Source organism: Sphaerodactylus townsendi, linkage group LG06 (genome assembly GCF_021028975.2).
Source record: "Sphaerodactylus townsendi isolate TG3544 linkage group LG06, MPM_Stown_v2.3, whole genome shotgun sequence".
Classification (NCBI taxonomy): domain Eukaryota; kingdom Metazoa; phylum Chordata; class Lepidosauria; order Squamata; family Sphaerodactylidae; genus Sphaerodactylus; species Sphaerodactylus townsendi.
Window position 1 is genome coordinate 9753145 of NC_059430.1, and position 24228 is coordinate 9777372.

A 24228-nucleotide genomic window follows, 5' to 3' on the forward strand; every position below is an offset into this window, starting at 1 on the left:
TGCCCGAGTCAAAGAAGAGAGGACGGTTCTCACAGACTTGGAGGGGTCCGACGGGGGTGGGTGGGGAAATGGTGGGGCCTTATTGGAGATTTCCAGTACATGAAGCTTCTTTATATTGAATCAGACCCTTGGACCTTCAAGGTGAGTATTGCCTACCTACTCTGACCGGCAGCATCACTCCAGGGTCTCGGGCAGAGGTCTTTCACATTATCTTCGGCCTGGTCCCTTGAATGTAACTCTAACATGTAACAGTCTGCATACTCAGAAGGGCAAGACTGAGTTCCAGTCTACGTACCCTCATTCTGAATAACATTGTCTTAGTCTTAAAGGTGCCACAAGAATCCTGCTTTTCCAGGAAGTCAAAATGCTCTTCCTCTTACACCACTAGGGGAAAAAAATGTCTCTCCTAGATAACTTCGGGCGCCGCTTGTCAGTATTCGTCGGGCGATTCCCCAGTTTCATGGTTACCCGATAGAACTGGAGGATTCTCTTTACTAACTTTTGTTTTTTAAAAAAAACTCTTGTTGTTTTAATCCATATTTGTTGTTTGAACAACTTTTGTTGTTTAATCCATATTTGTAATTGCTGTGTAAGTTTTATTGGGTTTTTATGTTATTTAATTGCTGTTTTGTAGAACAGCCATGTTGTGAGCCGCCTCGAGCCCTTCGGGGATGAGGCGGCCTATAAGTCTAATATATAAATAAATATAGACAGACAGACAGACAGACAGACAGACAGTCAGACAGACAGACAGACAGACAGACAGACAGACAGATAGACAGATAGATAGATAGATATAGATATAGACAGATAGACAGATGACAGACAGACAGACAGACAGACAGACAGACAGACAGACAGACAGACAGACAGACAGACAGACAGACAGACAGACAGACAGACAGACAGACAGACAGATAGATAGATAGATAGATAGATAGATAGATAGATAGATAGATAGATAGATATAGATATAGACAGATAGACAGATGACAGACAGACAGACAGACAGACAGACAGACAGACAGACAGACAGACAGACAGATAGATAGATAGATAGATAGATAGATAGATAGATAGATAGATAGATAGATAGATAGATAGATAGATAGATAGATAGATAGATAGATAGATAGATAGATAGATAGATAGATATAGATATAGACAGATAGACAGACAGACAGACAGACAGACAGACAGACAGACAGATAGATAGATAGATAGATAGATAGATAGATAGATAGATAGATAGATAGATAGATATAGATATAGACAGATAGACAGATGATAGACAGACAGACAGACAGACAGACAGACAGATAGATAGATAGATAGATAGATAGATAGATAGATAGATAGATAGATAGATAGATAGATATAGATATAGACAGACAGACAGACAGACAGACAGACAGACAGACAGACAGACAGACAGACAGACAGACAGACAGACAGACAGACAGACAGACAGACAGACAGATAGATAGATAGATAGATAGATAGATAGATAGATAGATAGATAGATAGATAGATAGATAGATAGATAGATAGATAGATAATGCTTTACATTTTCTACTGGCATAACTCCTGTTTCCTCTTCCCTCCAGGAGACCACCACATCGTCCAGCTACAGCTCAAATCAAAGGAGACCGGCATGACTTTCGCCAGCACCAGCTTCGTCTTCTACAACTGCAGCGTCCACAACTCGTAAGTTCATGCTCCTCCGTGACACGTGGACCATCCTCTGAAAATGCTTTGTTTCCGTGCCGTGCACCTCGTTGACCATGTTTTCATTGTTCCGCAAAGGGACGTATAACACATGGGTCTGTCAAGGCCAGTATTGTGGACTGGAATGGGCATTAGTTCTTCAGGGTCTGAAGCAAAAGATTTCTCTCGGATTTCCCACCCAAACTCTTTCAACTGGAGGTATCTAGGATGGATGGCAGAACACCAAAGCGTCATACAAATCTGAGAATGATCCCAAATGCGGGAATCGTTGCCCAGCCTGGAGGATATTTTCCAGAGTGAGCGTCATGAGATGCAGTGTGGCCTAGTGGTTAAGAGTGGTGGACTCTAATATGGAGAACCAGGTTGGATTCCCTACTGTTCAACACGGGAGGCGGAATCTTATCTGGTGAACTGGATTTGTTTCCCTGCTCCTCCACATGAAGCCTGCTGGATGACCTTCAGCCAGTCACAGTTCTCTCAGAACTCTCTCAGTCCCACCTACCTCTCAAGGTGCCTATTGTGGAAAGAGGAAAGGAAGCAGTTTGTAGACTTCATGTGTATTGTCCGAAGGCTTTCCAGACCAAGAATCACTGAGGTGCTGTGGCCTTTCGGGCTGCAATACTTGGTGGTGTTCTAGCAGCATTCTCTCCTGACGTTTCGCCTGCATCTGTGGCTGGCATCTTCAGAGGATCTGATGATCCTCTGAAGAGAGATAGTTTGGAGAGAACTTCAGATCCTCTGAAGATGCCAGCCACAGATGCAGGCGAAACGTCAGGAGAGAATGCTGCTAGAACACGGCCATACAGCCCGGAAACCACACAGCACCCCAGTTTGTAAGCCACTTTGAGACTCTTTACAATTGAGAAAAGCAGGGTATAAATCTTAAATGTTTCTTCTTCCAAGGCCTTCTGTGTCTCTGTTTAGAGCACTGAGAATCATACTTCTGTCGAATATCAGTAGATCAGCATTGGTTACGTAAAGAATATTTACATATGTATTTACATTCATAACCGGCCATTCTGATTTGTACTCAAGGCGGACTCGAGGTGGAAACAGTTCACAAGCATCCCATTACAAGAATCTTGCTTATAGCTTTGGAGCAATAAAATCTAATGAGCTGATTGAATAGCAAGCCTTTATTGGCATAGACAACAGTACAACAATAATAAAAAATGGATTAAAAAGCATATGCAATACAGGAAATAAATATTAGGTCGAAGGAAATCTACTGGCATTTAGTAATTTCCAGGAGAAAGTCTGCCACTATCATACAGAGAGAAGGATCAAGATTGTCCAACAAGTAGTGTAATCTAATTAAATCGGGGAGATGGGGTAAATGTAAAGGAGTAAGATTCACATACTTGGATCTGATTTCCCTTGAATCTGAGACAATGTATACTGTAGTAATTGGTGGGCCAGAGGATTCCAACCTTGAATACATCGTTTATGGGCAACAATCTTTTTAGCCTTTTCTTGCTTATTAAATCTGCCATGTAACAAGGCAGAAGGCATAACATGAAACCATGAGCGATTATTATGGCTCTCTCCCTTTGAGCAGGGATTTTATCCAAGCAATGACAAATTTATTGCCAACTGACCCCGTTCAAATGGGAGAGAAAAATACAGGGGGGGAGCACATTTTCTTGGCTGCGGTGATTAGGGTAGAGAACTCTCTATCCAATAGTTGACCTTTTAATTTTCTATAAGCTTCTGAATAGGACAAAGGGCAAAGTGAATCCACTGACAGTCCAATAGAGGCCATTTTTTTCTTCAATTATGGAAAACCAGGGGTTGGAATGGGTGTCAGAAATGAGCTAATTGGAGGAGCCAACGGACTTTTTCACTGATGAGGAAAAGAGAAAGATTCCCCTCTGAGCCCCCCCTCCCCCCCCAAAAAAGTTTATGCTGTAGATCGTGTAGGGTTGCCGAATCTGCATTGGGAAATGCCTGGAAATTCGGCATTGGTCCTGGGGAAGGTCTGGTTTGTTGAGTGGAAAGACATCGATGGGTTATAATAATGCAAGTCCGCCCCCTAAAAAAGGAGGGAGACTCAAAGTGGCTTACAAAACTCTCCCTTCCCTTCCCCGCAGCAGACACCTTGTAAGGTAGGTGGGGCTGAGAGAGTTTGGAGAGAACTACTAGCCCAAAGTCCCCCCAGCAGGCATCATGTGGAGGAACGGGGAATCGCACCCAGTTCTCCAGATCAGAGTGCACCTTTCTTAATCACCACACCATTGCTGGTTGTCAGAATGATCAAGAGCTGGATTTGGGTGTCCCCAGTCCTGCCCTGACCTGGATCTTAAAAGGAAATAAAAGGAAACACTTCTTCACACAATGTGTGATTGGTGTTTGGAATATGCTGCCACAGGAGGTGGTGATGGCCACTAACCTGGATGGCTTTAAAAAGGGCTTGGATAGATTTATGGAGGAGAAGTCGATCTATGGCTACCAGTCTTGATCTGCCTTGATCTCAGATTGCAAATGCCTTAGCAGACCAGGTGCTCGGGAGAAGCAGCAGCAGCAGAAGGCCATTGCTTTCACCTCCTGCACGTGAGCTCCCAAAGGCACCTGGTGGGCCACTGCGAGTAGCAGAGTGCTAGACTAGATGGACTCTGGTCTGATCCAGCACGCCAGTTCTTATGTTCTTATGTTCGTATCTTGTCAGATCTCAGAAGCTAAGCATTGTCACTTCGACAGGAGACCATCAAAGACGTCCAGGGTCACTATGCAGAGGCAGGCAATGACAAACCACCTCTGTATGTCTTTTGCCCTTACCTGGATGGCCCAGTCTAATCCAACATTGTCAGATCTTGGAAACTTAGCAGGGCCGCCTCTGATTAGAATTTGGATGGGGAACCACCAAGGAAATCCAGGGTCACTGCGCAGAGAAAGGCAATGGCAAACTACCTCTGTTTATCTCTTGCCTTGAAAAGCAGGGGCGTATAGAGACAGAAGAGCTGGCAGCCCTGGGCAAAACACTGGTTGGATGCCCCCACCATGGTGACCACTCCTGCCACCACCAAATTTGGGGTACACACACTGGGACATTGTGCAGTGCCTGCAGAGGTGCATTTTTTAGACATACCAGCACTTTAAAAATTTCAGCGTGTCATCCAGGGGAAACTGTCCTTATGCTACTCCCCAGGTTTGGTGAGGTTTGGTTCAGGGGGGCTAAAGTTATGGACCCTCAAAACTGTAGCCCCCATCTCCTATTAGCTCCCATTGGAAACAATGGGGGGATGAGAACACCCAACACAGGGGATGGGGTACCCTGAACCAAAATCTCACCAAACTTGGGGTAGCATGGAGACAGGAGCTCCTGATGATAAGCTACAACCCCAGTGCCATGTAAAACTGCGCCCCCTGCAGGCCAAAAAGTGAAAACCACTAAAAAAACCCCAAAACGAACCCTGCATTTTGATGCCCCCCACAAAGTGGTGCCCTGGGCACCACCTTGCCCAATGGGCATTACACCCCTGTTGAAAACCCTATAGAGTCATCATAAATTAGCTGCAAGTGGACAACACTTAGCTATGCCTTCAGAAGAGCAGGGTATTTACTGCCCGCCCTGATCTGGGTGGCCTACGCTAGCCCAATCTCATCAGCCCATACAAACTAAGTAGGGTCAGGCCTGGTTACGACTTGGATGGGAAACCACACAGGAAGTCCAGAGCTGATACAGAGGCAGGCAGTGGCAAACCACCTCTGTTAATGCCTTCCCTTGAAAAGCCTCCAAGGTCACCCTACGTTGGCTGCAACTCGACATGGACTTTACGCAAGCACACAAAATCACATGAACACACACTCCCCGGTCCTTGCCTGTTAGCAGTCAGGCAAAGAAGTGGAAGAACGAAAAGAGATTTGCTTTAGCTCGGTAATTCTCGTGCAGCAGCAAATCCTATTTCGACATTTCCCACTCTTTGACAAACAGCAGTGCAGGTGGAAGCAAGGGAGGGGGGGAAACTCGCACGCCGTCTTCGTCGGCTGAGGGAGGCTGGCGTTGAAATATTTATAGCGTGTTTTGCTTCCTGACTTGACAAACTGTAATGCGCTATCCATTTTTAATTTGATTTATCAGAGGCAAAGCTTGTTATCAATTTGAAGAACAGCAGGGTTTAAGGTGGGTTGAAGCGGAGAGAGCAAAAGAGAAAAAGGGAACGCTCTTCCTCCGAGAGGCGAAGGTTTACCTCAGAGATCAGTTGCGATCTGGGAGCTGGTGTGGCCTTCTGGGAGCAGCAGTGGCGTAGGAGGTTAAGAGCTCGTGTATCTAATCTGGAGGAACCGGGTTTGATTCCCAGCTCTGCCGCCTGAGCTGTGGAGGCTTATCTGGGGAATTCAGATTAGCCTGTACTGCGCCTGCATACACGCCAGCTGGGTGACCTTAGAAAGTCACAGCTTCTCGGAGCTCTCAGCCCCACCTACCTCACAGGGTGTTTGTTGTGAGGGGGGAAGGGCAAGGAGATTGTCAGCCCTTTGAGTCTCCTGCAGGGGAGAGAAGGAGGGATATAAATCCAAACTCTCCTCCTCCTCCTCGCCTCCTCCCCCCCTCCTCCTCCTCCTCCTCCTCCTCCTCCTCCTCTTCTTCTTCTTCTTCTTCTTCTTCTTCTTCTTCTTCTTCTTCTTCTTCTTCTTCTTCTTCTTCTTCTTCTTCTTCTTCTTCTTCTTCTTCTTCTTCTTCTTCTTCTTCTTCTTCTTCTTCTTCTTCTTCTTCTTCCGGGGTCTCTTCCATGAACTTGTTCAATCTGTTCCGTTCTTGTTTACGCTCTGCCCATTTGGCCAGCTAACCACTTTGGACCTCTTCTTTTTTGTTGTTGTCCCTCAGATGCCTGTCCTGCGTTGAAAGCCCGTACAGATGTCATTGGTGTAAATACCGCCACGTCTGCACCCACGAACCACAGACCTGCCACTTCGTAGAAGGACGAGTCAAACTTCCCGAGGTAAGAAGGATCATGAAGGATTCCCTTTTCCCATATGAGCCTTCTGCCCACTCCAGTCATCTTTGGAGGCTCTGGAGCAGCAGTGGTGTAGTGGCTAAGAGCAGGTGCACACTGATCTGGAGGAACCGGGTTTGATTCCCCGCTCTTGAGGTTGAAGCGGGAGGCTTATCACAGGGGAATTCAAGATTTAGCCCTGTGCACTCCCACACACTTTTCAGCTGGGTGACCTTATAGACTGTGAGTCCCACAGCTTTCCAGAGCTCTCTCAGCCCCACCTACCTTGCAGGGTGTTTGTTGTGAGGGGGGAAGGGCAAGGAGATTGTAAGCCCCTTTGAGTCTCCTGCAGGAGAGAAAGTGGGGATATAAATCCCCTTCTTCTTCTTCCTCTGTTTCTGGTGCCTCGTCTTCTGAGACTAGCAACCTGAGAAACGGTCTTCTTGATCATGGCACCGAAGCTTTGAAACGTCCCTTCTAGGGAGTTTTATCGATTTGCCTCTTTCTTTGTCATCTTCTGCCAGCTGACGGCTATCCTGCTCGGTTTGGTCTACCCCCAATAATGGTTATTGGTCTCCTGCCTTGTTTTTGGTGTTACGTGTGTTTTGATGGTTTTATGGAATTATTGTGTTATATATAATTTTAAAAGTGTTTAATGTTTGATGCCTTGGGGAGCCTATTAGGGTGGGAAAAATGGCATCGCACCTTTAAAATAAGCAAAAGGTAGGGATGTTTGGCGCTGGTGCTTGACTGGGCCAACCCATTTAGAGGATCCCAGAACATCGAGGAGGAAATATGAGAGGCTTTTGTAACATAGACAAGCCTTTATTGGCATTCCAAAATACAATAAAACAATTGTCCATAAAAGACAGATAGATACAACAGCCATTCAGAGTCTTATCAATAGTTTAGTCCAAATGGACTCATCAAAAGTGCCATTCCTATACACCTCTACACAGACCAAACCGAAAACCCACCAACAAAGCCCAGGCATCCCAACAGCATACAGTATCAACACTCCGCTATAAAACACAGAGTTTGTTAGAGTGGCACCTAACACAGAACCAGGGATAGGGGGCGAGGAAATGGGCAAACAATTGATTTGACTCCCATAGGTTGCCACAGCCTTCAGACGTCACCTCACTCCATCCTAACCCAATCAATAACAAAGAACTTCAGGCATCACTCCAATGAATCTGCCCTGGGTTATTTGACTTTGGGTGACCGTGGAAGACTTAAAAGGTTGCTGGCAGAGGTAGACTGCTGTATACCAGTAGCAAATAGTTAAATGTAAAGCAGCATTGTTGTTGTTATGATGATAGCAATTCTAATGCTTAGTATCCATCTAGCGTTGCGTCTATAATCTTTAAAAGATATTTTGCTACGCTTTCGCAAAAGTAAGGATCAAGATTATCTAAGATTAAAGGAATCCTAAGATCATCAGTTAACTGATTGTATAGGAGTGAAGCAATGATGGGTTGGGTCATTCTGATCTTGGCAAATCTTGCACAATGAAACATGGGAGGCTTTTAAGAAACAGTTTGACTGCTGGTTCTGGTGGGTTTTCCGGGCTGTGTGGCTGTGGTCTGGTGGATCTTGTTCCTAACGTTTCGCCTGCATCTGTGTGTGTAACAGACACCGTGTGTATCAGATTTCCCTCTGCGATACACCTTTGAAGATGCAGGTGAAACATTAGGAGCAAGATCCATCAGACCACGGTCAAACAGCCCGGAAAACCCACCAGAACCAGTTGAATCCGGCCGTGAAAGCCTTAGACAATAGTTTGACTGCTGCTGACACCGTTACCCTGTCTAGCTTGTGCTGTGGCTGTGTGAAACTGAAGCCGAACTTGAGGGTTTGATAGTTTGGGGGGGTCAACCAATGGTCTTGGAAATTGACAATTGATGGATTAAAATTTTGGTAGCTCACCTTTGAAAAAAGTTTGGGGCCAGTGGGAGAGGGCTGGGAGAGTTGTATTCTTGGTATATTCTTGGAGAGTTGTATTCTTGGTATATTCTTGGAGAGTTGTATTCTTGGTATAAACTTTTGGTATAAGCTGTTTCTTCAGCTAGATCAATGGTGGCGAACCTATGTACCGGGTGCCAGGAGTGGCACTCGAGAAACCCTCTCTGTGTGGCTACAGAGTCACCCCCCCCCCTACATCTAAGAGGCTGGCCTGGGCAGCTGGAGCTCGATTGGCTAGCATTAAACCTAAGGACCTAATTTTTTGGGGAAGCCCGGTGTGGAAGTAACCTGTTGGTAGCTGGTAAAGCCCGCACTGGTTACTCATGCCGGAGGAAAGAAAAAAGTGCAATCCTTTACCTGGGAGTAAACTCAGTTGCTGGCATTGGGGCTTGCCCGGCCTCCTAGGGCCGTGATTCACTCGTGGAAGGGTTGCTGGATTGCTTCTAAAAGCAAATCCACCCCGGACTACCACCACAGAGAAGCGGCGTTACTTTTCCGAAGCCAACCATTTTTTGTAAACTAAAGCCTCAGCATTCAGGTTAAATTGCCGTGTTGGCACTTTGCGATAAATAAATGGGTTTTGGGTTGCAATTTGGGCACTCGGTCTCGAAAAGGTTCACCATCACTGAGCTAGATGGACTAAGTCAGTATAGAGTTGTGGATAGGAGTGGTGGAGACCTGGGTTCGATTCCCCGCTCCTTTACGTGACCTGCAAATTCTGATCTGGAGAACTGGTTTCGTTTGCCTGACTCCTCCACAAGGAGCCTGCTTGGTGGCTTTGGCCAGTCACGGTTCTCTCAGAACTCTCTCAGCTGCACCTACCTCACAAGGTGTTTGTTGTGAGGAGAGGAAGGGAAAGGAGCCTTGATGCTTCTTAGTCTCTTCACAAGGAGCCGAAAGGTTTGGAGTCGTGAATTGAATCAAACTCTCCTTCCCCTCCTCCATGAAGCCTGCTGGGTGACTTTGAGGCCAGTCACGGTTCTCTCAGAACTCTCCCAGCCCTCCTCTGCCTCACCAGGTGTCTGTGTAGGAGGGGAAGAGAAAGGTGTAGTGCAGCTATATTTTGAGATTCCTTAAAGGTAGTCAAAAGAGGGTATCAAACATCTTTTTCCTCTTTCTGTTTCAGGTTTTTAGCTTTATACTACTACCTGATTTAAGAATGGAATGTCACCCCAAACTGCTATATTTCACATTTATTTGTTAGCTGTGCTATATGGCAGAAGGGGATATAAATAAAAGAATAAATTAATAACAGAACTCTCTCAGCTGCACCTACCTCACAAGGTGTTTGTTGTGAGGAGAGGAAGGGAAAGGAGCTTGTAAGCTGCCTTGAGTCTCTTCACAAGACCGAAAGGTTGGGTGTGAATCCAAACTCTCCTTCCCACTCCTCCATGTGAAGCCTGCTGGGTGACTTTAGGCCACTCCCGGTTCTCTCAGAACTCTCCCAGCCCTCCTCTGCCTCACAAGGTGTCTGTTGTGAGGAGGGGAAGGAAAGGTGTGAATTGCAATATATTTTGAGATTCCTTAAAGGTAGTCAAAAGAGGGTATTAAAAATCTTTTTCTTCTTTCTGTTTTAGGTTTTTAGTTTTATATTATTACATGATTTAAGAATGGAATGTTTTTAAACTGCTATATTTCACATTTGTTGTTAGCTGTGCTATGGCAGGAAGGGGGGATATAAATCAAAAGAATAAATTAATACTCTCCCAGCCCTCCTCTGCCTCACAAGGTGTCTGTTGTGAGGAGGGGAAGGAAAGGTGTGAATTGCAATATATTTTGAGATTCCTTAAAGGTAGTCAAAAGAGGGTATTAAAAATCTTTTTCTTCTTTCTGTTTTAGGTTTTTAGTTTTATATTATTACATGATTTAAGAATGGAATGTTTTTAAACTGCTATATTTCACATTTGTTGTTAGCTGTGCTATGGCAGGAAGGGGGGATATAAATCAAAAGAATAAATTAATAAAGAAGAAGAAGAAGAAGAAGAAGAAGAAGAAGAAGAAGAAGAAGAAGAAGAAGAAGAGTTTGGATTTATATCCCCCCCTTTCTCTCCTGCAAGAGACTCAAAGGGGGCTGACAATCTCCTTGCCCTTCCCCCCTCACAACAAACACCCTGTGAGTTAGGTGGGACTGAGAGAGCTCCGAGAAGCTGTGACTAGCCCAAGGTCACCCAGCTGGCGTGTGTGGGAGTGCACAGGCTAATCTGAATTCCCCAGAGAAGCCTCCACAGCTCAGGCGGCAGAGTTGGGAATCAAACCCGGTTCCTCCAGATTAGATACACGAGCTCTTAACCTCCTACGCCACTGCTGCTCCTTATAAAACATATAAATTATAAAACATATAAATGTAAAGAGGGAGGCGATTAGATCAGGGGATCGCCGGCATCTCATCTCGTTCAGCCCTTAGATGAGCCCGTTTTCACATTTGGTTAAAATCCAAAATGTTCAAAACTTCAAAAAGTGGTGTCGGTGACTGGCTGAGAATTTCGGCCCGGCTGGCAAGCGCTAATATTTATGCTTCCAGCGCTGAGCTCCATCAAAAGAGGCTGACGATGCGGCGGGGTGATTTGTGACAGGCATATTTCATCTTGACGTGCCATTTCCCTCTGCCGCCAGATTTTGAAAGGACAGCTGGCTAGCCTAAAAGTAAGCTCCGCAGCTTTGTGTTTGGTATAAAAGAACTGCAGCTATTAGACTGAGCCTGAATAAAGCAATAGGCAAGTCAGACGGTGAATGCTTATTTGGAAGAAAAGACACAGAGAGGAAATAGTCCATTTATATGCATCTAGAAGAAGAAGAAGAAGAAGAAGAAGAAGAAGAAGAAGAAGAAGAAGAAGAAGAAGAAGAAGAAGAAGAAGAAGAAGAAGAAGAAGAAGAAGAAGAAGAAGAAGAAGAAGAAGAAGAACAACAACAACAACAACAACAACAACAACAACAACAACAACAACAACAACAACAACAACAACAACAACAACAAGGAGAAGAAGGAGAAGAAGGAGAAGAAGGAGAAGGAGAAGAGGAGTTTGGATTTATATCCCCCCTTTCTCTCCTGCAGGAGACTCAAAGGGGCTTGCAATCTCCTTGCCCTTCCCCCCTCACAACAAACACCCTGTGAGGTAGGTGGGGCTGAGAGAGCTCTGAGAAGCTGTGACTAGCCCAAGGTCACCCAGCTAGCATGTGTGGGAGCTCACAGGCTAATCTGAATTCCCCAGGCGGCAGAATTGGGAATCAAACCCGGTTCCTCCAGATTAGATACACGAGCTCTTAACCTCCTACGCCACTGCTGCTCCTCTACATCTACATCAAGGTCTTTTCTCTGCCCTTTTATGCACCTGTAAGAACTTCTTCTGCTTGGTCCAGGGCCTTTGGGGTGGTGTCCCCCCCCCACTCTGTGGAATGGCCTTCTAAAAAATGTGTGGGAGACCATTGTCCACACAAATTATGTAGCCCAGGTGTAGGGGTCCCATTCCCCCAGCTGGGACTGGAAATCCCCCGCTTCTGGTGCCATAAATAATTAGGATAATAATCAGGGAGCCAGCGGGTAGAGTGTCAGACTGGGGTTAGAGTGTTAGAAGCTATCTGGGAGACCCTGGTTCGAACGTGCCATGGAAAGCTTGCTGGATGACCATGGGCCACTCTCAACCTAACCTACCACATCAGACTGTTGTGAAGATAAAACAGAGAAGGGGAGAATGTTGTAAGTCGCTTTGGGTCCGTTTGTGAGAAAAGTGGGATATAAGTGATGTTAATAATTAAACAAAAATACTGAGATTTGTTGTAGCTCTTTCAGTGGTGGATTCCACCCAGCATATGTCCAAAGGGTAGCGGTTGCTATAACGCAGGGGTCTGCAACCTGCGGCTCTCCAGATGTTCATGGACTACAAATCCCAGCAGCCCCTGCCAGCATGGCCAATTGGCCGTGCTGGCAGAGGCTGATGGGAATTCTAGTCCATATGAATGACATCCTGAGAGTCGAAACTGGAGACACGAGGCTACTAAAAGGAACCCTTTTTCCTGTTCACATAGTACCTGCCCTTCACCCAGTGTAATTTGGGATCCCAAAATTTTGGTAGTAACAGCTTCCCATGGTGGGTGGGATTCAAACTCGGTGGCGTGGCATGCCAGTGGGAGACTGGGGGGCCGGAGACGCACGCGGCACGGGGGAGCATGGTCAGACATTCCGGGGCAGAAGGCATTCCTGGGAGGGGCTGTGCGCAAGGGCAGCAGCTGTGCTGGTCCCTTGGGAGAGAAAGCGAATGCAGGCAGGCGCATAGCTGCCACGCATCTTTACGCGGTGCACCTCCTGCTAGACTGCTTCAAGTTCTGCACGCTACTGCTGAGAGGAGGGGCGTAACTAAGGCAAAAATCACGTGGCAAAATCACCAATTAGTAACCCCCTCTCGGCACACACAAATAATTAGTAACCTGCTCTCGGGAACCTGTGAGAACCTGCTGGATCCCACCTCTGCCTTCCCCTGATCAGGCAGTGGTTGGTGCCCATGGGAACGATCCGAGTTGCTTCCGCGTCTTCACATGGAGATGCTTCTGTTTTTGAATTATTTCTTGCAACACACGCTTAGCTGTGCAGGCATACAGAAACGAACCCCCGCAGCCATTCCGATCGTCCCGCAGTCCGATTGGCTGCACCTGCATAGCTGCGCATGTGCAACACGCAAAAGAGAAAGAAAGAAAAAGAAATGAGACCTCCCTGCAGAGTCTGGGCAATAATGAACGTATTTCTGTAGATCGGTCATACTCGCTGCTTGGGGGACTTCGGGCCCTGTTGGGTGCGGGAGAAATCTGCCCACAACCTCCTGGGCGACCTGCACGGAATGGCAAGTGAGCGGATTCTCCCTGACACCGGACAGCACAGACCTAAAGTGAATGGGTGGAAGGGGGTGGAAGAGGGGGAAATAAAGTGTCACCTTCCTGTTGGGCTCGCGCAGGAGCACCTCCAACCCGGGATCTTGCAGAACGACCGCTGGTTTAGCGATGTTTGAAAATCCCTGTTTGAGGGGGATAAAATGGAAAGAGAGAAACTGGAAATGGTGCCGGGGGGGGGGGGGGAAGCTGCTCTCCACAGGCCTTGGGAATTGTCCGATCAGACCATTGTGCCAACTATTTGTACATTTTGTGCAATCCCAAACAACGCCATGAAGGCATTACACTTTGCGCTTCGATTTTAACAGCTTCTGCCTAACGCTATGACTCTTGGCAGGTATAATAACACTCCATACGAGAACAGGTTATGCCAATGTAATATGGCCGTTGGTGGGACTGTTCAACATGTACTATTGGAATGTCCAATGTACGAGTCGTTACGCTCTATGTACATCTGTCCATTGATAGAGAGCTCAAACGATGTCAGGCTAGTATCTGTTATAAGAATTTTTCTACTCCAAGCTGGTTCCCGTGATCACCGGTAATGTGAGAATGTTGCAAGATTTTTGTGAGGAACTATTTGGTCCAAGCGCCAACTTGTCATTGCCTACATAGTAGTAATGCAGCTACAGAATTATTTTTATGTGATAAGCGTGAAATATTTATTGTTGTTGTTGATGATGTTGTTGTTATTATTATTTATTGTATTTATAAACTGCCACTCCCCGAAGGGTAATCAGAGTGATGAACAAAAAAAGCGTAGAAATAGAGGCACAACAATAAAATCAGTCATATCAAAATGGGATTAAATAAACGCGATGTAAACAGTGGCTCATATCAATGTTAAAAATCACACCCATTAAAAGCATGCGATCAGTCAAATATATATAGATGAAGCGTCCTACCTAGCGGATCCCCAAAAAAAGAAAAAAGAAGGAAGAGGAAGCGGGTAGGATCCACTAGATGTTATTTATAGAAAGAAGAGAAAAAAGGTTATTTATTTTATTTATTATTTTATTAGATTTTTATACGCCTACCATCCCCCTCGAGGGCTCTGGAAGCGGTGTACACACATATTAAAAATAAGGTATTAATGTAATAACACGATTTCAAAGCAGCGATCCAAGTTTAGATTATAAAATTAGAATTAGAATTAAAATCCCGTAAGATGCTTAAGGTGAAGCGTCCAGCATTTCCAGCGAGTATAAAAATCCTCCCTCCCTCCCCACAGATGAAGGGAGTGCATGAAGCGAGAGTCACAGAGTGATGGAGTGGAGTAGCCCGAGGTGTTAAGGGCCACAGGCGGGGCACTATTAGCTGACTGGGTCCTCCAAAGGCCAGAGGCCCAGGAACGAAGCTTCGTCTTACAGGCCCTCGAACTCCTTAAAAGGTCGCCTTGGAGAACCGGACCCAACTGGAGGGAGAGCTGTTCCCACCAGGTCACCGGGAGCCAGGGAGCTGTAAAAGTCCTGGCCAGCGTGGGGAGGCTCCAACGCCGATCATGCATGAGAGGCAAGGGACCCACCAATAAGTTGGCCTCACCGACATCGGAGAGGACAGCCTAGGGACATGTATGGGGTGATGGCGGTCCTGCCGAAGATCTGATGGTCCCAGGCCGTGAAATGGCCTTAAAGGTCAACACCAACACTTTGAAGATGATCCAGGAACTCTACCACTACTTCGGAAGCCAATGCAGCTGCCGCTATAACTTGGCCTGGGCTGGATGTGTTCCCGAAGAGATTGCTGAAGTTCTGTAAGCAGGCGTGCTGCTGCATGGTGAACCAATAGTTTCTTTAAAACCCCTTGGATCAGGCGCAAAGAGCCCAGCCAGTGAAGCCCGAAGACCCCACCAATAGTCAAGTCTAGGAAATGAGCCATTGCACTTGGATCACTGAGGGAGGCTAGAGTCCCGCTCTGGAGAGGAAGAGCCAGCCGCCCGGGCCTGGCGGAGGTGGAAGCATAAGCAGCCCGGGTTGTATATAGGGCCACCCTGGGTCTCGGCATTGTGAGAGACAAATCCAGGTGGACCCACAGGCTGCGGACGGAGGAGGTCGGCGTCAATGCTTGACCCCCTCCCACACCAGCGGCCTGGAAAGTCCCTCCCCTCACGGCCAAGCTTCAGAGGATCTCAGTCTTGAGGGTTCAGCTTTAACCTGCTCTGCGCCTGTAACCAACCAGCAACCGCCTCAAACAATGCCTTTGCTGGAGAGCCAACAGGAGGCGGCGCCGTATCACCCCTCCATCAACAGAATGAGCTGTGCGTCACATCAAGCATTACTGATGGCAAATCAGCCCCACCACACACATTACCAGCTGAGCAGAGGTGGCACATAGATGTAACTAATAACAAGCGAGGACGGCCATGCCCTAGGTACACGCATTAGAAGCGGAGTACTTGCTAGGGCCTGGTCCCCGCTTACCTCACTTGGGTTCGGCCAGACTTGAGGGACATCCACTGAAGGACAGTGCCCGCACTCGGTGACCAGGCGGTGGGCCAAAGGTAGAGTGAGTCGACCATAAGCGGTGAGATCTAGCAACACCAGCAGCGCCCGTCTGCTCCCTGGTCAAGCTGGATCTGGTGTGTCTGTAGCGGCGGCGAGAACAGTCTCAACGTCCATGCCGTACGGAAGCGGACTGGAAAGGTGAAAGCGATCGTCATCCGAAAACCTTGGAAGCTGCTCCAACACCACTCTGCCTGTTTGCCCCGGCGAAAGATTAGAGGCGGAAAAGGTGGTGGCCCGAATCTCCTGGATCTAGCGGTGGTCTTTTAAGAGTGGGTGGACCACTATATTTCAACTTTATCCGGGAAGGTTCCTTGCTCAAGAAGGGAGCCGTAGTGCGTCCTCGCTAGATGAAGTCGTAGCTCGCCCGGCAGGTTTTCTGGCAAGCGGGCGCGGATCAGAGGACAGGTAGTAGGTCTAACAGCAGCTAAGGCTCTGTCGACAGCGGCTTCAGAGAGCAGGAAAACTGGGTCAAACAAGAGCTGAAGGCGGCAAGGAGTCTCCCGTAATTAGCTCGCGTGGATGGAAGGTCATGGTGGGAGGCGTAGTCACTATCCGCGAAAATAAATGCCTCACAGCTAATATCCAATTGGGGGGTTTGAGAGATCTCTCTCCGATAGGAGGTCAGTGATCGAATTATCTGGAATAATTGAGCGAGGCGAGAGCTAGCGGGCCGAGGGAGGAAGAAAAGAAAGTCTCTTAATCGCTATCGCCATCATAGGCTTTCATTCTATAGGATGTTCGCGCCCAGCCGTGTTCTCCACCTCGCTCTAGGCGTCTAAGCCCCGCTTCATCGAGGCGCCAGCTCTCTGTATACCATGGAAGCGTGCGAGGCCCGGAGCGTAGAAAGACGCCCGGGGCTGCTAACATCGATGGCATCCCGGAGAGTCGGGAAGTTTGAAGTCCTCACCTGCTCATCTGAGCTGTGCGGCCGAGGTTCGAGGGTCCCGCCCAGAGCATTCAGGAAGCAAATGGATATGAGTCTCGGCATCATCGGCCCGTCGCCTGAAGGCGGGTTGATGCGACAAGTCCATCCAAATCTTCAGGGCAAAATGGTGGGACCATGGCGCTCTATCAGTGGATACGACCAGGTCTATCCGACCCGAAGACCAAATCCAGCGTGTGCCCAGCCTCATGGGTGGGGCCAGAATTGCTCAGGAAGGCTGGCGTCGCCGGCGGATGACCCACTGGTCAGGCGTCGGCATGGGCGTTAAGTCACAGACAATAAGTCTGGGGAACGCTAGCGCCCAGTCATACCTCCAGCCGCCCGTAGGCGAATCCCGATGCTGGCGGTACCGCCGGGAAGGCTTGACCAATCTCTCCGAGGCCAACCACTCCAGGCGACACACTCTATGCGGTCGATCTCCGGGCGGGGCTGCCTGAAGGGAATAGAATCACGGATGAGCAATGCAACACGCCCCCCGGCCCTGAGTTACGTGTCGGTGAAGGCAGCGAAACCGGAGGCCTTTGACGACTTAGCCAGGCGGAAACCCGGTCTCGCCAGCGCGCAGGTTTGATGATACATGCCAGGTCCACTTGCTGGAATCGAGAAAATCGAACACCATGAAGTGTATTAATGGACCTGGCGGTAATTAACCTGAAGCGAAGCAGAGTATCCTGAACCCAACCACCATCGTTTCGGGGATAGGTCGGTCAAGAGGCAAGCGAGCATAATTGCATCTCGTGTGTCTTCTATCATATAGCCACCGCTACTACATGATATCTACCCGTCCATCAACACCGGGATCCCTAGCCCGGAATGTTGTTTATTTTATTTATTTATTTTATTAGATTTTTATACGTACATCGGAGAATCTAGGCTGATTATTACAACATTAAAATAGTATAATTAATAACATTTAAGCAGCGATCAAGTTTAGATACCAATTAAATTAAATTAAAATCCAAGATGTAGGTGGCGTCCAGCATTTCAACAGTATAAAATCCCTCCCTCCCCGCGATGAAGGGCAAGTCTGATGATGGAGTAAATTGGCCGGGTGTGGGGCCACAGGCGGGGCACTATTAGCTGACTGGGTCCTCAAAGGCCGGCGGAACAGCCTCGATCTTACAGGCCCATGGAACTCCTTAAGGTCCGCGTCCGGACAGCTGGAGGAGGCGTTCCACCAGGCGGGGCCAGGGCTGTAAAGTCCTGGCCAGCGTGGAAACCAACCCGCTGTCGCTGAGGGGCCAGGGACCACCAATAAGTTGGCCTCCGCCCGGTCGGGCGCCTAGAGACATATGGGGTGATGCGGTCTGAGAGATCTGATGGTCCCAGGCGTGAATGGCCTTAAAGGTCAACACCAACACCTTGAAGATGATCGAACTCTACTGGAAGCCAATGCAGCTGCCGCAGCGCAGGCTGGATGTGTTCCAGTGCTGCCTGTAAGCAGGCGTGCTGCTGCATGGTGAACCAGTTTCGCCCGGATCAGGCGCAAGGGAAGGCCAGCGTGAAGCGAGTTACAATAGTCAAGTCTGGAAGCCATTGCATGGATCACTGAGGCTAGGTCAGCTCTGGAGAGGAAAGAGCCAGCCGCCCGGGCCTGGCGGAGGTGGAAAGGCAACCCGGGTTGTATAGGCCACAGGTCTCCGTGTGAGAGACAAATCCAGGTGGACCCCAGGCTGGGGCCGGAGAATTACGTGTCAATGTGACCCCCTCCCACACCAGCGGCTGGAAAGTCCCTCCCCTCCGCGACCAAGCCAGGATCTCCGTCTTGAGGGTTCAGTTTTAACCTGCTCTGCGCAACCAACCAGCAACGCCTCAAACAATGCTGGAGGCCACAGAAATGGCTGCTCCACCCCTCCATCAACAGAATGAGCTGTGTGTGTCATCAGTACTGATGGCTGCAAATCAGCCCAAAACTCCGTTACCAGCTGAGCAAGAGGTGCATATAGATGTTAAATAACAGGCGGGAGTTAATGTGCCCCCTGGGGTACACGCATTGAGCGGGTACTTCCGGGAGGCCACCTCGCCTGCTGAGTCGGCCCGAGGAGAAACGAGGTTATCCACTGAAGGACGGGTGCCCTCCGAGGCCCGGCCAGAGGCGGTGGGCCGGGGAGTGCGTGAAATTACGACCACATCAAAGCGCTCGCGGTGAGATCCTGCTGCCCACCGGCAGCGCCCGATCCGCCCTGGTCAGAAGCTGGATCACGGTGTGTCTGGCGGCGGCGGCGAGAACAGTCTCCGTCCATACTTGCCACGGGCGGACTGGAAGGGGGTGAAAGCGATCGTCATCAGAAACGAAGCTGCTCCAACACCACTCTCTCAATTGCCTTCCCCAGAAGCGAAGATTGAGGCAGGCGTGGTGGCCAGATCTCCTGGATCTAGCGGTGGTCTTTTTTTTAAGAGTGGGTGGACCACTGCCTCCTTCCAACCCATCGGGGAAGGTTCCTTGCTCAAGAGAACCATTGATGATACTCAACAGATGGAATTGCGTGGCTCCGCCCGGCAGGTTTCACAAGCCAAGGCGGGCCCGGATCAGAAGGACGAGTAGTAGGTCTAACAGCAGCTAAGGCTCACAATAGACGAAAGCGGCTTCAGAGCAGGAAACTGGGTCAAACAAGAACTTCGAAGGCGGCAAGGGAGTCTCCAGTTAAGCTAATTGTATGCGATGGATGGAAGGTCATGGCGGGCGGCCAGTCTTATCGCGAAAAGCTCATAAATGCCTCACAGCTAATATCAATTGGGGGTTGAAGATCTCTCCGATAGGGAGGTCAGTGTCAATTATCTGCAGGAATAATTGAGGCGGTAGAGAGCTAGCCCGGTTAGCGAGGAGGAGGAGAAAGTCCTCTTAAGCCTCCTTTATCGCCATCTCGCAGAAGCTTTCGCAAAGCGTCCTATAGGATGTTAGCGCGCTTCGTGTGAATTCCCTCCACTAAGCTCTAGGCGTCTAAGCCCCGCTTCATGTAGCAGCTCCTCTGTATACCATGGAAGCGTGCGAGGCGAAGGGCATGGGAGCGCCCGAGGAGCAACAACATCGATGGCATCCGGAGAGTCGAGTTCAGTCTCCACCTGCTCATCCAGGTGTGCGGCCCGGGTTAGGGGTCCCTTAGGTATTCAAGAAACCAAGTGGATCCATAAGTCTCGGCGGTGAACAAATCAACCCGTCGCCTGAAGCGGAGTTGGTCGCGGCAAAGTCCATCCAAATCTTCAAGGGCAAAATGGTGGGACCATGGCACTCTATCAGTAGAGATCACGACCAAGGTCTATCGACCGAGCCAAATCCAGCGTGTGCCCAGCCCCGCCGGGGTGGGCTAATTTATCCAAAGAGGCCTAAGCGTGCGCCATGGATGACACTAGGTCAGCGGCTGCTATACAGGGCGTCGGCATGGGCGTTGAAGTCCCCCAAGACAATAAGTCTGGGGAACCGCAACGCCCGATGCCACCACCTCCAGCAGCAGCGGCGAGCCCGTCTCCAGTGCGTAGGCGGTACCGACCAATCTCCGAGGCCAACCACTCCAGGCGACGCATCTATGCGGTGATCTCGGGGCGGGCTGCCCTGAAGGAATAGAATCACCGGATGAGCAATGCAACACCGCCCCGGCCCTGGGTTGGCGGTGTTGACCGCGGCAGTAGCGACCGCCGAGGCTGACGATTACCAGCGCGCAGGGTTTCGGTGATACATGCCAGAGTCCACTTGCTGGGCTCGAGAGAAAATCCCGAACACCATGAATGCTTATTGGACGCAGCCATTAACACCAAAGACGAAGCAGAGTATCCCTGAACCCAACCACCATCGTTTCTCGGGATAGGTCGGAGGTCAGAAGGCAAACGAGCATAATTGCATCTCGTGTGTCTTCTATCATATGGCCACCGCCTACCGCAGTATCTACCCCGTCCCATCAACACCGGGATCCCTAGCCCCGGAATGTTGTGAATGTTCAACGTTGTTTTAATGTATTTTAATATTTTAATGTCTCAGTTAGTAGATAAATGCCCCTTTTTACTAACTCTGGAATTTATAATGCCAATAAAGGCTTTGGAATTGGATAAAATGGGTGTGTGTGAAGTCCCAGCCATCTAATCAGTTTGTATAACATCCTACACCCATTATATTTGGTCTACACAGAGTCCACCACGTTTTCACGTATATTACCGTGTGGCTGCCCTTGCAGCCCTGCGAGGTAGGCCCGTGTTTATTCTCCCTATATTTTGGATGGGGAACTGCGCCTGGGAAAGAGGGGCCAGATTTGGTCCTCCTCCTACGGGATACTTCCAGCAGCTCTTTCCCAGATAGCAGCTGATTGTCCGAACGGCTGCGCCACTCCATCTTTCTTCCCCTTCCAAAGACCCTTTTCCCCCTCCTAGTATTGCCGGCTTCTATAGGATTCCGGCTAGGCTGGCTTGAATTGATGGGATAAAGGATTAGGTCACTTTCTCCGTGTGTATGTTCCTCAATGCCGGGCCGAATGAACAACTATATCCATTCAAGGCCTTGAAAGGCTTTTCGCATTTGTGTAGGGAGGAAGCAGGCGGGTGCTGCTACCGAGAAGGCGGGGGGAAGGAGAAAGCGTGGCAAAAGAGAATGAAAGGGGAAAAGAGCAACCCCGATAACGAATCTGTTACCGACTGGGCTTTAAGAGGGGCTTAATGGTCTAATTACCTCGAAGGGGGTTTTCATCTTCCTGCGCTCCGCCGTCTCAGGTGCGTGAGGGTTTTTCCCCAGTGAAAGAAACATGAAAAAGGGTTTCATTTGCCACCGAAAAAGGGAAGAAAGAAAGAGGGAGGGGGAGAGAGCGAGCTTCTATGACAAGTATTTCATGCCAACTCATTCATGCTTCAGCCCACATAACAGGATGATGGCTTCAAATATTAATTTGTCAAAAAGGTTTGGCAGCTCCCACCTGCCGTATTTCCCGGGAACGGCTGCAGCGCATTCCCAGGCCTTGAAGAGCGCCTTCGGGTTCAGATGCACCGGTCTCCTTTGTCATTTCTGTCTCCCAAATGTCTCCAATTGGCCATGCTGGCAGGGGCTGATGGGAATTGTAGTTTATGAACATCTGGAGAGCCACAGGTTGCAGACGCCTGGGATACAACCAGTGGTGGGATCCAAAATTTTTAGTAACAGGTTCCCATGGTGGTGGGATTCAAACAGTGGTGTAGCGCCAATGGGGCTGGGCGGGGCACGACGGGGGCGTGGCTGGGCATTCCGGGGGCGGGGCATTGCTGAGCGGGGCTGTGGCAAGGACACAGCTGCTGCGCCGGTCCTTGGGCGGGAAACAAATGCACGCAGGCGCAGGCTGCCACGCACGCGGTGCACCTCCTGCTAGACTGCTTCAAGTTCTGCGTGCTACTGCTGAGAGGAGGGGTGTAACTAAAGCAAAAATCACGTGGCAAAAACACCAATTAGTAACCCTCTCTCGGCACACACAAATAATTAGTAACCTGCTCTCGGGAACCTGTGAGAACCTGCTGGATCCCACCTCTGGATACAACGACATTCAGAAGTCAGAAAGGGAGAATTGGGGGGCAGGGGTTATAACAGATATGGGAAGACCTATCTAAGGAGGAGCCTTTGATGTTGGGCCTAGCATAGCGGACCATCTCACAGCTGAGCCAAGGGGTGCCAACCTCCAGGCAGGGTCTGGAGATCTCCCAGAATTCCAAGAGATTGCCAGACTTCATAGATCAGTCCCCCGTGGAGAAAATGGCTGCTCCAGGGGATGGACTCTGTGGCCTTCCACTGGGTTCTGTATGGCATTATATTCCATACTATATGGCATTATACTAGACACTCCAGTGTGGTGCAGTGTGCCAGTGTGGTGTAGTGGCTACGAGCAGGTGGATTCTAATCTGGAGAACCGGGTTTGATTCTCCAGTCCTCCACCTGAGTGGCAGAGGCTTGCCTGGTGAACCAGATGTGTTTCCGCATTCCTGCTGGGTAACCTCAGGCCAGTCACAGTTCTTAGAAACTCTCAGCCCCACCTACCTCACAAGGTGTCTGTTGTGGGGAGAGGAAGGGAAAGGAGCTTGTCAGCCCCTTTGAGTCCCCTTACAGGAGAGAAAGGTGGGGTATAAATCCAAACTCTTCTTGTTCTTCTTTATACTATGGCATAATACTGGACTCTATATAGCATTATACTCTAGAGCACCGAAGGCAAACCTTTGGCCCTCCAGATGTTATGGACTACAATTCCCATCAGCCCCTGCCAGCATGGCCAGTTGGCCATGCTGGCAGGGGCTGATGGGAATTGTAGTCCATAACATTAACAGTGCCAAAGGTTCACCACCACGACTCTAGAGGATAGACTCTGTGGCATTGTACTGGTCCTGCCCGACAAAATACACGTTGCACACTGGCGTAGGCTGTGCATACTTAAAGGAACATGTCTATAGTATATCACAGATAGTACATACCGGGCCTGCCAACCTCCAGGTGGCACCTGGAGATCTCCTGCTATTTCAGGGGTCTTTTCCTTCACCTTCACTCCTAGTCCTGGTCTCTGGAGCAGCAGCAGCTTTCTCCCTCACCAACATGGCATCCCTTCAAATATCCAAACATGGCTATCATGTTACCTCTTAACCTTCTCTTCACCAAACTAAACATCCCCATCTCCCTAAGTCTCTTCTCGTAGGGCATGGATTCCAGACCTTTGACCATTTTGCTCGCCCTCCTCTGGACCCGTTCCAGTTTGTCAATAACCTTCCTGAATTGCGGTGCCCAGAACTGCACACAATATTCCAGGTGAGGTCTAACCAACGCAGAATAGACAGGTACAACTACATCCCTCGATCTAGAAACTGTACTCCTGTTGATACAGCCCAGACAGACTGGTACCCTTCAATGGCACCTTAGTCCTTTCGTTAAAAAAACACAAAACATACCCAGCTCTCCTCGTAGGGCAGTGATGGCGAACCTTTTTGAGACCAAGTGCCCAAATGGCCCTAACCCTAACCAAAACCCACTTATTTATCGCAAAGTGCCAACACGGCCATTGAACCTGAATACTGAGGTTTTCGTTTAGAAAAAACGGTTGGCTCTGAGGCGCACGTTACTTGGGAGTAAGCTTGGTGAAGCGACTGTGCAACTCTTCAAATGGGTGAATCACGACCCTAGGAGGGTTTACTCAGAAGCAAGCCCCATTGCCAACAACAGAGCTTACTCCCAGGTAAAGGATCCACGCTTTAGTTCTTTGCATGAAAATCAGTGGGGTTTAACAGCGCTTAACAGGGTTACCTACACTGCTTCCCCAAAACTAGGTCTTAGGTTTAATGCTAATAATCGAGC

At 48.9% G+C, this 24228-nt stretch overlaps 1 protein-coding gene across 1 annotated transcript in view; it reads left to right on the forward strand.

Moving 5' to 3' along the window:
* Nucleotides 1–1477: 1477 nt before the first annotated feature.
* Nucleotides 1478–24228, forward strand: part of PLXNA4 (plexin A4) — a 203752-nt gene continuing 181001 nt past the window's right edge. Inside the window, exons 1-2 of the mRNA XM_048500707.1 lie at nt 1478–1707; nt 6551–6665. Of these exons, the coding sequence (XP_048356664.1) occupies nt 1559–1707; nt 6551–6665 (264 nt within the window). The 5' untranslated portion in view covers nt 1478–1558. The remainder of the gene's footprint in view (nt 1708–6550; nt 6666–24228) is intronic.